Here is a 15,195-nt window from a genome sequence, read left to right as displayed (position 1 = left end):
ATAACAGGAAGTGAGGCAACTCCAGCACGCGCTAAAAATAATAGAAAATAAAAGTGCTCCTCAGAAATGAATCATGTGTGCGCCTCCAGGCGGAGAACAGCGGGACTACGGCTCATGACACACTGGCTGGAACAGTGCAGTGTGTTATTCCGCAGTGTGTGGACTAGTGGAGTTAGATTTACGCTCTATGGACGTTTGAAGAAGAAGAAGAAGAAGAAGAAGAAGACCCGTGGACAGGGCAGACGTGGGACACAGGGCTAATGCTTTAATAAGTGGAATACTGAAGCAAGACCAAAACCAACTGAACTCTGCATGAACTTCATGTAGAGGGATTAGATTTTCAGAATTAAAAACCTGGACACACCTGGGTTGGGATGGTTGGTATAAATGTAATCGTGAAAAGAGTAAAATTGTCATTTTTTTTTTTTTTTTTTTATCTTATGGGTCATTTTCAAGCATCGTTTCTATATTTTAGCTAAACAGATGACAGTATATCAACATATTCTCCTCTTTACTGTTGGTGGGAATCAGATCAAATTGGTCAGAAATGGGGACAACTGGGACATTTCTTCTATAAAACTGGGACAAATCACTGGTTTTGTATAAATCTGTTGGGTCAGGGGACACAGGGCTCAAAATTGGGACTGTCTCGGGTAAATAGGGACGTCTGGCCACGCTAAATATATGGAGACTATAGGGCACAGGCGGATCCTTATTAAATAATTACACTACATGTAAAAGTCACTGCCTCTACTAAAAAAAAAGCACTTAACAATGGCGCAGTCTAAGCTCCATGTCCACGAGTCTTGTCTCTTCTGTAAGCAGGGCAGGCCCTGGTCAGGACATGGATGGTAGACCGCTGCAGATACCAGTTGCCACAGAGGCAACAGGGGCTATAGTGCAAACTGTTGTTGTGTCCTTCGACAAGACACTTCCCCCACATTACCTTGTATGAATGTGACGTATACATGTTAGTGGTGGGAGGGGCCAGTGGTGCAGGTTGGAAGCCTCGCTTCTGTCCATCTGTCCCAAGGCAGCTGAGTGAAAGCACTATTAAACACTTTGGGTATCTGGAAAGGTTTAGATGAAAGAACATTACTTCTCAACATTTAATACAACATAAAATACAACAAGCAAAAACATTCTTTTTAATAGTCATTGCTCTGTTTGTATTAGGCTGAGGAGTACCGCTAAGTACTAAGTAAGTAAGCTTACTTTAAAATGAAGCAGGCTTGGAGTAAAAGTAGAGAAGGATCTGAGTACTTCTATTACTGCACAGAAATTAGTTACTTGGCAAAAATAACTTTGTAGGGTCTGATTATGTCACTGATGCTAAATATCTTACAAAATATATTGTAGATTCTGTGGTGTTACCTGAGACTCAATTATTGCTCCTTTGCAGCTGATGTCATCAACATTCTGTTAAATACAAGTATAGACACTCATAACTGGTGCTAGGCTACTTCAGTGACCACAGAAGATGAGACAAAGCCTGCACTCTTCCTTCTAACAATATTTGAGTGAGTGGTCCTGGGGTCAGATCATGGTTCTGTCTGTGCCACTTCCATGTAAACCTTCCGCCCACTGATTGGTTGGCCAATCCAAAAGTGAGCTACATCATATAAGTTTGAGCCATTCCGTAGCTTGAATCAGGAATATGAAATTAAACACTAACTGAAGGCACTGCTCTGTCTGAGGCTTTGTTAGACTGATCTGAGTTTTGTTTTAACACAGGCTGAACAGAATTAACTGACTTATCTGGAATGACAACAGGTGAGCTGAACTGTGCTGTTAAATAAGTCCCTCACCAAAACAAATACTGAACATTCTGTGATAGACATACATGCAGATCACCCCCGGCATGATGTCACTGCAAAATATCAATGCGAGAAAATGTAAGGTGAGTCACAAAAGCAAAAAAAAACAAAACGTGTATATCACAAGACAAAGTTTCACGTACACCTCCAAGACTTTAATCAGGTCAAGTCAAACTGGGAGCAGAGGAACCAAAATGTTTCTTCTCATTTCAAGGGCCCATATTTCTCTGTTATCTGTCTGATCTATAGTATAATCCTCATCCCAAACATATCTGGAGGTGTGTGTTAGGCTAACTTCTTCTTTCAAGTAGAAAACACGCCCTCCACCTTGTGATGTCATGATGTGGTGATACAGGAAGTGCCCCACAGAGTTTTAAACTCCATACAACTTTACTAAAATCATTTGAACTAGAGGTAAAAGGAGCTGTTAATTTGAAAACTACTGCTTCATGACATCACAAGGTAAAACAGAGCATTCTGAGCTTTGGAGATGTAGACAGACTCATAATAAAGAGTTATAGTCATTCAAATGTGTGTAAATGAAACTAAACACAACTCCAGGTCTGTTTTTGAGGAAATAATGTTACTATAGAGCTCCTGCACCCATGTGACAAAATCTGACAGGGGCGCAGTGGCAGTGGTGGATCATGGGTAATAAACAGCACCAAGTCGCTTTTGGAGTATTTTTGTCATTAAATAAAATTGTAGACAATGATTTATCTTCAAACTACGCAATCAGATTAAACATGAGTGACCCTTGTACCTGCATGGGTGTGATTTTTAAGTGAACAGATTGCACAGATTTTACCTTAACTCTGCAATATTTGGACAAGTTCTGTAGCTATATAAATTGAATAATCTATTAAGGAGACAGAAAGAGCAGACTGACGTGATATGTCCCCAAACACTTTTTGCTAAACACTGTTCATATGTTTAACTTGAATGACTGCTTAAAAGTGTGGACTGTAGAAAATAAAATCACAAACTAAAGTTAAGCAACCTGGTGAAACATCTCATTTCTCTTTCCTCGCTTCCTTCTCCTTGAGTCCTCTCCTCAGTTATGCAGGAAATGGGTGAGGAAGTCCTGCTGACAGAGGAGACACAGTGAAGAAAGAGGATATAACTTCTCACTGAGACCAATAAAGTTAGATTTTTTTATCTGATGCCTGCCTCCTGAAGCCTTCCTCATGTTTACTCCTTCATGCCATGGTTTTCTTTGGGGCAGCACTTAATATGACACATTTGATTGACAACTGAAAAATGGAGGAACGAGGAGTGGAATCAAGGAGAAGGAAACAAGGAAAGAGGAGCAGAGGAGAAAGACCGAAATGACTCTGTAGAGAGACTATAAGGAGACTAAGGATTATTTTCTAATATTATTTCTAATATTTTATAATATTACTATTCCAGGACTTTTAAATGAATGACAGATCAGCATCTTTGGTTTCAGATAAATGTGTTGGAACATATTTTATTGTCAAATTCAGCATTATGTAACATGTCAATCATCCTTTAGTTGTGTAGATGTGACAATACAAACTCCTCACTGTTTGATTCTTTTATCTGATGTCTGCCTCCTGAATACTCACTCAGGTTTCCTGTGGTTTCCTTCCCTTGTCTCCTCTAAGCTTTGGGACACCACTTAATACCACTTTGATTGACAGCTGAGAATCGGGGAGAAGGAAACGAGAAAAGAGAAATGAGATGCACCCACGGAGAAGGAAGCAAGGACAGAAAAATGAGATGCAGATCCATCACGTGGCTGCAGCATGGATCTATAATAAAAACTTTTTTTATTTTATGATTTATATATTTTTTTTATTATTATTTACTTATTTATGATTTATTTTTATATTATGATTTATGATTTTATGATAGTTCTATGGGCTGCAGGAGCTGTATAACATGGTTGGCTTAAAGCGCACAAGAGTAATACTGGACTCATAGACCGTATATATGATGATTGGACCTTTAAACAGTAAATCACTTTTGACCCCTACTTTTTCAGTACTAAGAAACAAAGGGCCTGCTCACATACTATATTTATGATTATTATAACATTATAGCGAGACATATGTAGTGTTAGCAGACGTATTTACCCGAAACAGTCCCAGTTTTGAGCCCCGTGTCCCCTGTCCCAGCAGATTTATACAAAACTATTGATTTGTCCCAGTTTTATACAAGAAATGTCCCAGGTGGCTCCATTTTTGACCAATCTGATCAAAAATGTAATTTGTTTAGGTAAAATACAGAAAAGCTGCTTAAAAATGACCAAAACACAGAGAAACACAGAGAGAAACACAGAGTATACTGACTCACATTAGAGCTGAGTGCAGAACAATTCTCCTTAATTCCACTCATTTCACAGTTTTATTATTACCAACCAACCATAAACCAGGAATGTCCCAGTTTTTGGTTTTGAAAATCTGGTCACCCTAAACATACAGGACTCTCACTAATTACTAAAGTATTGTAAAGTGTGGTAAAGTAAATTACAATAGTTATTACTAAAGTATGGTGTGAAAAATATTCTGGCTTTCACAAATATGAAAAGTTAGGACTGTTGGCAAAGTAAAATATTAGGTCTTTTGAATCATGAATAGATCTGAATAGCCAATTCTCAAATTCTCAAATTCAAGACCCTTTGAAAAACTGTAAACAAAAACATTGTACATTTCTGGATTGGAGGCAGATGGAGGCAAAAGTGAAGTGGAACATAATGCAACTTTAATGGGATAACTAGGATTAATTTCAGAATATCACAAATGATGAAAAATCAAGGACAATTTGGAAAATGAAACCCACTCAGACACATGTGAATGAAATCAGAGCCCAGTTTAAAAACACTTACAATTGTGTTTTACATTATTATTTTTTTATTATTTGACAAGAGATTATCATGCACTAAGCAGTTTTACAAAGGCAAAATCCACATTTTGAAGTTTTACTGCACAAATCCTTACAGAAATGTTGAGCCCACAACAGTTTTTCACTTCATCTACAGATATATTACACATTTCATCATAAATTATACTATCTGTGAAGCCTAAATATTGTTTTAGGGTTAGAAAACTGTATTTTTTCCATCTTCCATTCCATTATCTTTTCCATTTTCTGAACAGAGACGCAAAGTAAATACGATTTATACCTTGAAAATTCTAAATTGTTGCTTATTTTTTGTTATAATGTCATTAAACCGTTAGCATTTAGGTTTGTTTGTCAGTTAATCATTGTAAATATATTATGTTAGCTTAATTTTGACTCCAGTTATCTTCAGTCCTGAATTTTGAACATTCTGATGACATTTAAGGATCTGTAAGATTTTATTTTACACATATTAGATTTTCACACTCATTGTACAACTTAAGTAACTGTAACTTACTTCTCAGCTTTAGTCTCTGTTATACTAAATACTATTCATTTATTCAATATTAATTTCTATTAGGGACGGGCACGTTAACGCGTTAATTTTGTGTTAACTAATTAATTCATTATCGCCAACAATTATTTTAACACCGTTAACGCAGTTTTTATTATTTATTTTTATTGTAAACGTCTGTTTCTCACTGGCTTTTATTTTGAAAAGTCCACTGCGAGCGTTTCTTTAAGTTTGATGTCTTTTCTTTACACTTTTTTTCTGACCACGTGAGATGCAACATGTCCGAGCCTCCATGGTCCGAGGACTCGACCCGGCCGCGGGCTTTGAGCTTTTGAGCTTATAACAATGATCTAGAAATTATTACTAGTAGTAATGTTTATTACTCACTGAATAAAAAATATTTATATTAATAATATAAATATAATATAAATATTTTATACCTTGAAGGCTCTGAGGGTTCAACTCTGAAAGAAATGCTGTTTGCACAACAAATGTTTGGCTCTTTCATTTACATTTCCAATAAAAGAGCGCTATACTCTACTTTTTAATTCATTAATTGGTTTTGCGTATAACATGTGATTAATCGCGATTAATCGCACTCGAACTCATGCGATTAATATTTTTTTATTTTTGCCCAGCCCTAATTTCTATATCTAATGAAGTGACTTCACCTTGATCTTCTGTTGTAGTTTTCCTCCGGAGAGCGGCTGAGCTCAGAGCTGCGCTCAAGCCTCCGTCACTTTTTGGAACTTTAGCTCTAAAAACCTAACTATTCTGGGTTATTCGGACATATTCTTCTCCTGACACATTTCTTAGGCTTTAATACTGACGCGGAGTTTGTTTGATCGGCCTCATTTTCTGGACAGGAAGTTTGGACAGAAAAAACTGCTAGCGGCTAACGGTGAGGCTAACGCAAAGCTAACGCAAAGCTAACGCAAAGCTAACGCAAAGCTAACAGCGACCTCCTGATAAAGGGGAGTCTACAGCGTTTAGGACATTTTCCTGTTATTTTCCTGTACACACACGTAAGACTACAATGTTTTATCTGGGTGAATACGGAGATAATCATTGGACAAAAAAACACTAAAAAGCTTTGCCCTGCATTTGCCCAGCCTTGTCCTTGACCGTCACCTTGAAATGGACCGTGTGTTTGGACTTTTTACAAGTATTTACTTCTTGTGTTTTGCTCAGTAGTTGTTAGATCCACATTTCTGCTGTTAAGTGCACTCTGTGAATGTCAGATTCATTTACAGAAATGTCTGATATATATGTGAAACCTGCCGAGCTCAGACCAGAGCAGAGCAGCGGAAATGTGTGCATTTGTTCCTCCGTGTGGAGCAGCTAGGCACCGGGTTTAGGACTGAGTTTATCACTCTGGATCACCCTGGTCCGGGACAGCTCCAGTTTTGAGCCCTGTGTCCCCTGTCCCAGGAGATTTGTCCAAAACCTGTTATTTGTCACAGTTTTATACAAGAAATGTCCCAGGTATCTCTATTTTTGACCAGTTTGATCTTTGAAAAGTAAAGAGAGGCATAAATTGTCATTTGTTTTGGTAAAATCCAGAAATTTTGCTTAAAAATGATCAAAACAAAGAAAATGTGACTATACTGATTCATGTTAGAGCCGAGTGCAGAACAGTTTTCCTTAATTCCGCACTCGTTTCACGATTTTATTATTGCCAACCAACCCAAACCAGGGATGTCCTAGTTTTTTATTTTGAAAATCTTGGCACCTTAGTCCTGAGTTCATTCCTGGTCTCATTCAGGTTAAGGTACACTTTTATTGTCCCTGTAGAGAAATTTATCCTCTGCTTTTGACTTATCCTTCAGTACTGCTGGGCGACCCTCTCAGGAGCAGTGGGCACAGCAGTCGTGCCTGTGGACCCATCTCTGTGATCTTGTTGCTAGGCTTGGTTAACATTCTTAGCTGGAGGATTGTATGGTGCATGTTTTGAGTTGGTTCAGTCTCTCAGTCCTTTATTCCTTTCTTTGGTTTTATATTTAGATTTTTGGTTCTAGACTGGACTTAGTTTGAGCTGTCCTCACTGTGAATGTGGCCTGAGACACAAAGACATGGAGAAGAAGCCGGACCTACTGTATCTTGAGCAGAAGACCACACAGTCACTCCATAACCGGTGAGACATGTCCACATATGACATGTGAAGTGTCCCAGTCAATACACACGAAAGGTTAATGGTCTCTGTCAACTCGCACACAGACAGGTGAAGTGTCTCTTGTCCCTCTGCTGCAGGTTCTCTGAGGTCTTGTTGGAGCAGATGACTCAGAGGAAGGTTCTGTTTAAGGGGAATAAAAAGCTGATGTTTCTGCGCCCCCAGAACATCCCCAGATCTCAGGTCAGTGCTTTACGTCTGTGGAACATTTATGCCCAGATTCAGAATGAAAAACTTGGTGAATAGCTTTAATATTGTTTATTTTAACAGAATGTTGAGTGATTGGACTTCATTTCTTTAAAATAGACTGTTTTCAGTTTTGAGCCGTTACAGATATCCAATAGATGTCTAAAAGTTTCACCAGCTCACATTTCACTTTTGTTAAAAAAAAAAACATGTATTATCTGGGAGACTGATTTATTTTGGGGTGACCATAGCTCAGGTGGTAGTGTCTGCGTATACTTGTGTGTGTTTGTGTGCGCGTGTGTGTGTGTTTGTGTGTGTGTGTGTGTGTGTGTGTGTTTGTGTGTGTGTGTGTGTGCGTGTGTGCGTGTGTGCGTGAATGGATGAGTGGTTCCTTGTTGTAAAGCGCTTTGAGTAGAAAAGAACTTTATTAAAATGTGACCATTTATTTTGCAGCTGATGTCATTCTCTGGGGATGTGATGCTAACTGTAAGCACTGCTCTATCTAAGTCCCACTCCAATAAAATTACAGTCACAAGCTAGCAAGCATTAGTCAACAGATTTTTCATTTGGTCACTTTCACCTTTCTGATGAAAATTAATCCTGAAAATGTGATTTCAGATGGTCTTAAAACTATTTTTTGACAGTGTTTGTTAATCCATGCATTGTGTCCATGGTAACTGCTGAAAGTATCAATAAAATAATGAGTACCTAATGTCTCTTCTGTTTCCAGTGTTCCTCATGGGTGTGCTCAAAAAGACAAACTTACTGTGATTAAAAACAGTGTCATCATTTGTAAATGTGCACAAGCTCCTGTGGATTCTCTCTTTCCTGTAGGGGACCTCTCCAAAGGGCAGTGTCTGGACTCGGATTGGCTGGAAGAGTCCCTGGAAGCGTGGTGTCTGGAACTTTAGGAACAAATACCAACATGGCATCCGCTTTAACCCTGTCCACAAAACCGGCTTCAACTCTGTCCCCAGGAGCAGGTTTAGCTCTGCCCCCAGGAGCAGGTTTCTCTCGGTGCCAAAGTCTCAGTTCAGCCTCGGCCCAAAAAGTGAGTTTCACTGTGAAACATTCTACATTTGATTTAATGTTTTTTCCTCACTGTGGCCACAAGAGGGCAGAGCTGCTTCACACGAACACTGTTTTATTTGCTCACCTGTAGCGGGCACTCTGAGAGGAGTCCTGAGGAGGAGACTTCAGGGACGCGTTCGTTTGTTTAAAGGTTTGTTGTTTACTCATTTACCCAGCATGCACCTGTGGATACACCTCAAAGCCCTTCAAAATGCCCACAATGCGCTGCAAGTTTTTAGTGCATGTCCTTCTAACATCATTTAAGCAGTAAAAAAGAGTTTTATATATAAAAAAGATCTACTGTACTAGTCCATTGCAGAAAATTTGTTCAATAATGTTTCTATAATTGTTCAATAATGTCTCTCATTTTACAAAATCAAACCCATATATTATATAGACTCATGACAGAGTGAAAGATTTCTTGAATTTTGATGATTATGGCTTACAGATAATCATAAAACAAAATTCAGTGTCTCTGAAAATTTGAATCAGATCAATAGAAAATGATATTTTGAACAGAAATGTCAGGCTTTTGAAAAGTTTGTTTCTATGCACTCAATACTTGGCTGGGCTTTTGTCATGAATAACTGCATCAGTGCACCGTGGCATAGAGGAAATCACCCTGTGCCACACACAGTGTGAAGCCCAGGTCGCTTCGATAGCAGCCTTCAGGTCATCTGCATGGTGGCTCTGGTGTCTCTCATCGTCCTCTTGACAATATCCTTGAGATTCTCTGTGGGAGTCACGTCAGGTGAGTTTGCAGGCCAGTCAGGCAGAGTAATGCCTCTAAAATGTCCTGGTAGATGTGTTGACTGTGGACTTCAGAAAACCCAGTGGAGCAACACCAGCAAATGACATGGCAGCCCAAATCATCACTGACTGTGGAAACTTCACACTGAACTTCAAACAACATGGATTCTGTGCCTCTCCACTCGTCCTCCAGACTCTGGGACCTTGATTTCCAAAAGATATGCAAAATGTACTTTAATCTTAAAAGAGACTTTGGACCACTGAGCACCAGTCCAGACTCCTCTGACATCGTCTCATGTTGTGTCATGTGCCTTTTCCTCCCACACTTTTTTCTTCCACTCAGGTTTCTCTGAATCAGCTTGGACAGAGCACTCTGAACAACCACCTTATTTAGCAGTAACCTTTTGTGACTTTCTCCTTTCCTTGTGGAGGGTGACAGTGATTGTCTTCTTGACATCTGTCCAATCAGGAGCTTTCCCCATGATTCTGTCGCCCACTGACCCAGACTGAGACAATTTAAAGGCTCAGGAAACCTTTGCAGGTGTTTTGAGCTAGTTAGCTGATTAAGATGTGACTCCATGACTTCTCAATATTGAACTTTTTCACAATATTTAAAATTTCTGAGACACAGAATGTTGGCTTTTCATGATCATGTATCTATCTAATATATGGATTTGACTTGCTAGTATATAACATAATTATGTGATCATGCTTAACAGGACAGATGTGTCCCTTTAAGCAAAATATTTAGACTTATTCCAAGTCCCTGATCGTTCACATTACGGCAGCCTGGTTAGTCGTAGGTTAGGTCTGTATAGAATTAGAGTGTAGCATCTATCCCACTAGCCATCACTTTCCAAATGGCATTAGCACGATTCTGGCTCCATAGAGTTTGGTTCCAGTTCACTTTTTATTGAGAAGGTATGGCCCAAGATATCAACATTAATAACAGACCTATCAGCTGCCTTTTTTCCCCAAGGTCGCTCCTGCTAGCATTAGCAACACGTGTGAATGACAGTGTGCGGGTGGGAGGGAGGGGCCGTGTACCTTCAACAGCCTCACTCCTGATTGGCACTTTGTTGCTATGATACTTGTGGTCAGAATTCCAAATATGGAACTGTGCCCCAGAATAGCCCCTGTAACTGAGCCTGAGCTTCATTTGGGGCTGAGCAGTGTGGGCGATGTCGTTCTCCTTCAGGAGCACGTGTTTATACAGTCTGTGGAATAGCCCCGCCCAGAATCCCATTCAGTTCAATGGAGACTTGAGGAAGAGTTAGGCTGTTAAAATTTTATATGAAGTAGTGATGATTTGTGTAAAATGTCCAATGTTGATGAGACCAACACGTCACTGCACTGATTCTCTGGAGTCCAGATAGAACGTGTTTCCTGTGAGATCTACCCCATGTACAATAATACAACCCCAGTGACCACGACGCCCACGGACACTTCCCCAATAAGGTGAATGGAGTTTGGAGGAAGAGCCCTGGGAAATGATTGTTTATACTCCAATTAATGTGCCCATATTTGGAAATGACCTCATTTGGCCCCTCACATTATGTCGTTTATAATTTCTACAACAAGTCTCTGATGTCTCTCAAATATGTGATCCTTTTGTGTTCCAGCAAAGTCTGTGCAGAGCCGTCGATGGGCGGGACCAAAGGGGAGGAGCCTGCAGAAAAAGGCAGTGCCCTCTAAGAAGCAGCTGGACGCGGAACTGGACCATTACATGTCCAAGACCAAGAGCCGTTTGGACGCAGATCTGGACCGATACATGTCCCTATCTCGCAATCGACTCGACGCTCAGCTCGATGAGTATATGGCCATGGCAGGAGACGGCTCCCTATGGCAGTGACACAGGTGCAGCTGAACCAGGACTGAACCACGAGAACTGAACCAGGACTAAAACATGACTAAACCAGGAGGACTAAACCACTGACTAAGCAAGGACTAAACGAGGACCAAGTCATGACTTTTTCTCTCAGGGCAGGTGTGTGTTTCATTTAAGGGGTTTTTATTTTCAGTTTTTTATGTTACGCATGTACGCATTTATGTGCAGTCTGGTTCTGTTGTTCCTGTTTGATTCTCTAACCTGCTTCATTTACTTCTGATGCCCTCCCATGCCCTTTCGTTTTGGGTTTGAGACACAAGGACCTTAAACCTCAGTGGTGTTCAAACTTCAGTTTTATTTCAACAGGAAACTCTTTGGTTTTTGGTCAGTTGTCACTCAATTGTACTTTAACCTCCCAGATAGAAAGATGTGGAAGCACTTTGAGTTCATATTTTGAGTTCATATTAAACCAGGAGACTATTGTTTTAGGTTGAGCACTTTTCAAATGAATAAATCATAAATGTGTAAAAGACAAAAGAAAAATTGTGAAGTTTAAGTTTTTCTGGGGAATGTTCAGATTCAAATTTGTCTGTTTTAAAATAAACCTGTTGTAATTTACCCCAGTCACTGTGATTTTGTTAATCTGGATTCTGTTAATGCGGCTGTGCTTCGGATTCTCTGCAGTCTCACATTTATTCCAGTAAAGTTTTAAATCAGACCTATTGTGCTTGTCTGCTCTTATCTATGACATCCATGGATTATTATAATTTGACATTTTAAATCTCAATATTAATCTAAAACAAATTAATAAAAGAAGCAATTGTGCTGACTTCGACGTTAGAAAATTGTGGTGTTCAAGAGGTGTGTGCAAAAATATCAAAATATCAAGACATTGTATTGTTTGATGTGATACAGTATCAATATCGTGGACTGCTGTATCAATATATTGCCAAGAGTATTTTTTGGTATATTTTACTAAATTATTTTGCTACAGTTACAGTTTTGTTGTTTGTTTAGAGAAAGAAAACTAATTTATGCAACACATTTGACATTTTCACTGTTTTGATGATTAAAATGTTTGTGCACAAGAAGTGGTTTAACAAAGACTTTTAGAATCACAGACATGATTTAACCTTTATTTTTTATTGAACAGTATCGAATCGATTTGAAATATATCTTATCTAATTGAAAGTGTACTTTATTAGGATATGTATCGTATCGTGGCCTATGTAGTGAGGTATGTATCTTATTGGCAACCTCTTAATGATAGCCATCCCTAGTGTCCAGTTGGAGCTGATGTTGCCATAAACGCACACACTAAACACACAACGTGAGAGGGCCAGGGAGAAGACACTATTGTAACATGGTTAAAAGCTCTGAAAAGTTTGGCATAATAGGTCTCATTTAAGAACAGTTTTATTAGGTTACAAAAATTTCTAAACTTCTAAACTTGACAAAATTTCTGTATGATTTTTCATGACCTAAAGTGAATTTTCTGTGACTTTACAACACCTTTTAAACCAGGGGTCTCAAACTCAAATTACCTGGGGGCCACATTAGATAAAGTCTGAGTGAGGCTGGGCTGCATTGAGTATTCGATAAATAGCTGTTGCACGGGAAAAAAGGAGAGAGAAAGAACAACACGCAACACACTTTCTTAATCTTTAATAACAGTTCAGAACATGAAAATGTATTCAGAACGTAAGTTTAAACTAATACATCTACTCTTCTTCTTTTGCCTACTCCTTGCTGGTTGAAACCTGGCTACGCTTCATCTTGTACAGCTGAGAGATATTTGGCTTGCAGGAGGAAGCAGATCCTCAGGATAGATTAAAGATGCTCATCAGTGAGCCTTGACCTGTATAGTGCTTTCACACCGACAGTATTTGTTGCACCAAACGATCCATTCGAACCAGAAGTGGTTAGTTCGGTTCGTTTGCGTTGGTGTGAAAGCGTCAATCAGACTCGGACCCGAACCAACTCAAGCGGAACGAGACCTCAAAAAAGAGGTGGTCTCGGTTCGCTTGAATGACCAACTTTGGTGCGGTTCCTCTGGTGTGAACGCGAACCCGGGTCCAAACCATAGACAGTATGGACAAACGAACTATTCTAGATGCATCATGGGAGAAACGCGTCTCCTGCCTGTAATGACGCGCTGTACGACTCCAGCGCAGTAACAGATTGTTGTCCAGACGCAGCCGCGATTCATTTTCGAAATATTTTACCAACAATGGCCAATACAGAGAATGTAACACACAAAGATCAGAGCAAGAACGTGCAAACGTGTGGCTCCAGAGTGAGTCAAAAATGGAGGTGTGTACTTCTGTTCAGGACCTGCACAGGTCCCGGTGTTCCCCGTGATCATGTAGGAACCAACATTTGGTATTTTAGGCTTTAATTAACCAAATAATTTTATGGCAATACGCAATCGCCCATTCAATTGATTCACCTTTAAAAAATGTCCTGCTTTTAGCCTAGTGTGAGAAATACAGTCGGACTAGATCCAAACCAGAGCCCCGAACCAGCAGGAGCAGCTCCGGTTCTGTCCGGGCTCAGATGACGTGGAGCGGTGAGTGAAAAGCGCTTTTCCCGGGAAGAACCAAATGCGGACACCAACTAAACTGGATTCACGTTCTGTCCGGATGCTTTGCACCACCTCGGAACCAGCCGCGGTTCTTGAGCGCGGAGGACAGGAGCAGCACAGACCTGTAGGTGTAGTCCACAGAACATTCTCACTTTCCCCGCACGGAACACGGAACCATCGCGCAGACGGCGGAACATACCCGCTCAGACCCAGTCATTGCGCACTGGTCTTGCTCGCCACCGTCTGGAACCAGCACATGGAGGATGGAGCCTCCGGACCATCTGACCAACGCGCTTGTAGGACGACAGAAGACCAAGAACCAGACTCCAGCGCCGTCCTGAGGAGCTGCGCGCTACGCTGAACGCTGTTGGCTTCTGCTGTTACCCGAACTCAGAACTGATGCGGTGAGTTTGTAGAAAGTTCTATGTTGCTGTTTTATGAGTTCATGGTGATAAGATGAGGACGACCCGCGGTTTTAACAGGGAACATCAGTATTGGTTACTGGAGATATCACTGTTCTACCGGGATACAGAGGCTCGTTAATTGGACCAGTTTTGGTTCGTTTGCCGGTGTGAAAGCGCCACACTGGAGTGTATCTGTTTCTCGTATGTCAAACATGGATGGAAGACGCTTGTTTTTGCCTCGTACTTTTTGCTAACATGTCGCCAAGCCTCTGGAATAGATCACTGCAGTTTTGTGGCGCTTGCATATTGATGGGACAGCTGTGTTTGCCGCTGAGTGCGCGTGGATTTCGGCGACACATATGTGGAGCTTGGTCATCGAGTTGCCAGCAAGTTACGCACCGAGTGTTGAACAGATAAACAGACTGTCAATGTCTTTTTATTTCTTATTACCCCCTCCAATAAAGGTCCCATACTTATGAACAGGGGAATTGCGTCAGCGCCTCCTCTGCGCTCTGATGCTGTGGTTGTGGGAGCATAAAGTGAAGTGCACACGTGTACCACCATGTGTGGTTTGTTTTGGTTCTTCGGTGACGCCGTATGTGCACGTGTACTTGTATTAACAGATCCACTTAGACTCGTTGCTTCATAACTGCTGTAAATTGAGTTTTGGGATGTAAACTGCGTTAATAATCTGCTGTGAATCTGTATGGGCACCGATTGCAGGTTCATCTGTCAGTGCGGCCCGCGGTAGGGGGGTGGGATTGTGCGTACATCTACCGCGGGCCGCACTGACATTATTCTTTGTAATCAAGTGGAGGGCCGCAAAAAATCCTTCCGCGGGCCGCAGTTGGCCCCCGGGCCGCGAGTCTGAGACCCCTGTTTTAAACAAAAGGTGCAGATGTTCGGAAATAATCATACTAGCCTAATAATAACTTAACAGAACACTGGAGTTGTGTGAAAGAGATACTAAAATTCCATGACTTTTCCAAAACTTTCATTGAATTTG

The 15,195-nt window shown here is 40.5% G+C and overlaps 1 protein-coding gene across 2 annotated transcripts; it reads left to right on the top strand.

Annotated features, from left to right (window-relative positions):
• The first annotated feature begins 5,890 nt into the window (after positions 1 to 5,890).
• Positions 5,891 to 11,870, top strand: LOC129411878 (uncharacterized). Of its 2 annotated transcripts, none has more exons than XM_055164125.1 (6): positions 5,891 to 6,097; positions 7,215 to 7,330; positions 7,447 to 7,549; positions 8,387 to 8,603; positions 8,715 to 8,774; positions 10,996 to 11,870. In XM_055164125.1, the coding sequence occupies exons 2-6, from the start codon at positions 7,269 to 7,271 to the stop codon at positions 11,223 to 11,225; spliced, it is 672 nt and encodes a 223-aa protein (XP_055020100.1). In that variant the 5' UTR covers positions 5,891 to 6,097; positions 7,215 to 7,268; the 3' UTR covers positions 11,226 to 11,870. The 2 variants fall into 2 exon arrangements, with proteins under 2 accessions (XP_055020100.1, XP_055020099.1); XM_055164124.1 differs by having other exon boundaries at positions 7,201 to 7,330.
• Positions 11,871 to 15,195: the final 3,325 nt, after the last annotated feature.

The sequence above is a fragment of the Boleophthalmus pectinirostris genome, unplaced genomic scaffold (assembly GCF_026225935.1).
Source record: "Boleophthalmus pectinirostris isolate CB_2022bp ecotype Guang Dong unplaced genomic scaffold, ASM2622593v1 HiC_scaffold_6, whole genome shotgun sequence".
Taxonomy (NCBI): Eukaryota; Metazoa; Chordata; class Actinopteri; order Gobiiformes; family Gobiidae; genus Boleophthalmus; species Boleophthalmus pectinirostris.
This window is presented reverse-complemented; position numbering and strand designations above follow the sequence as displayed.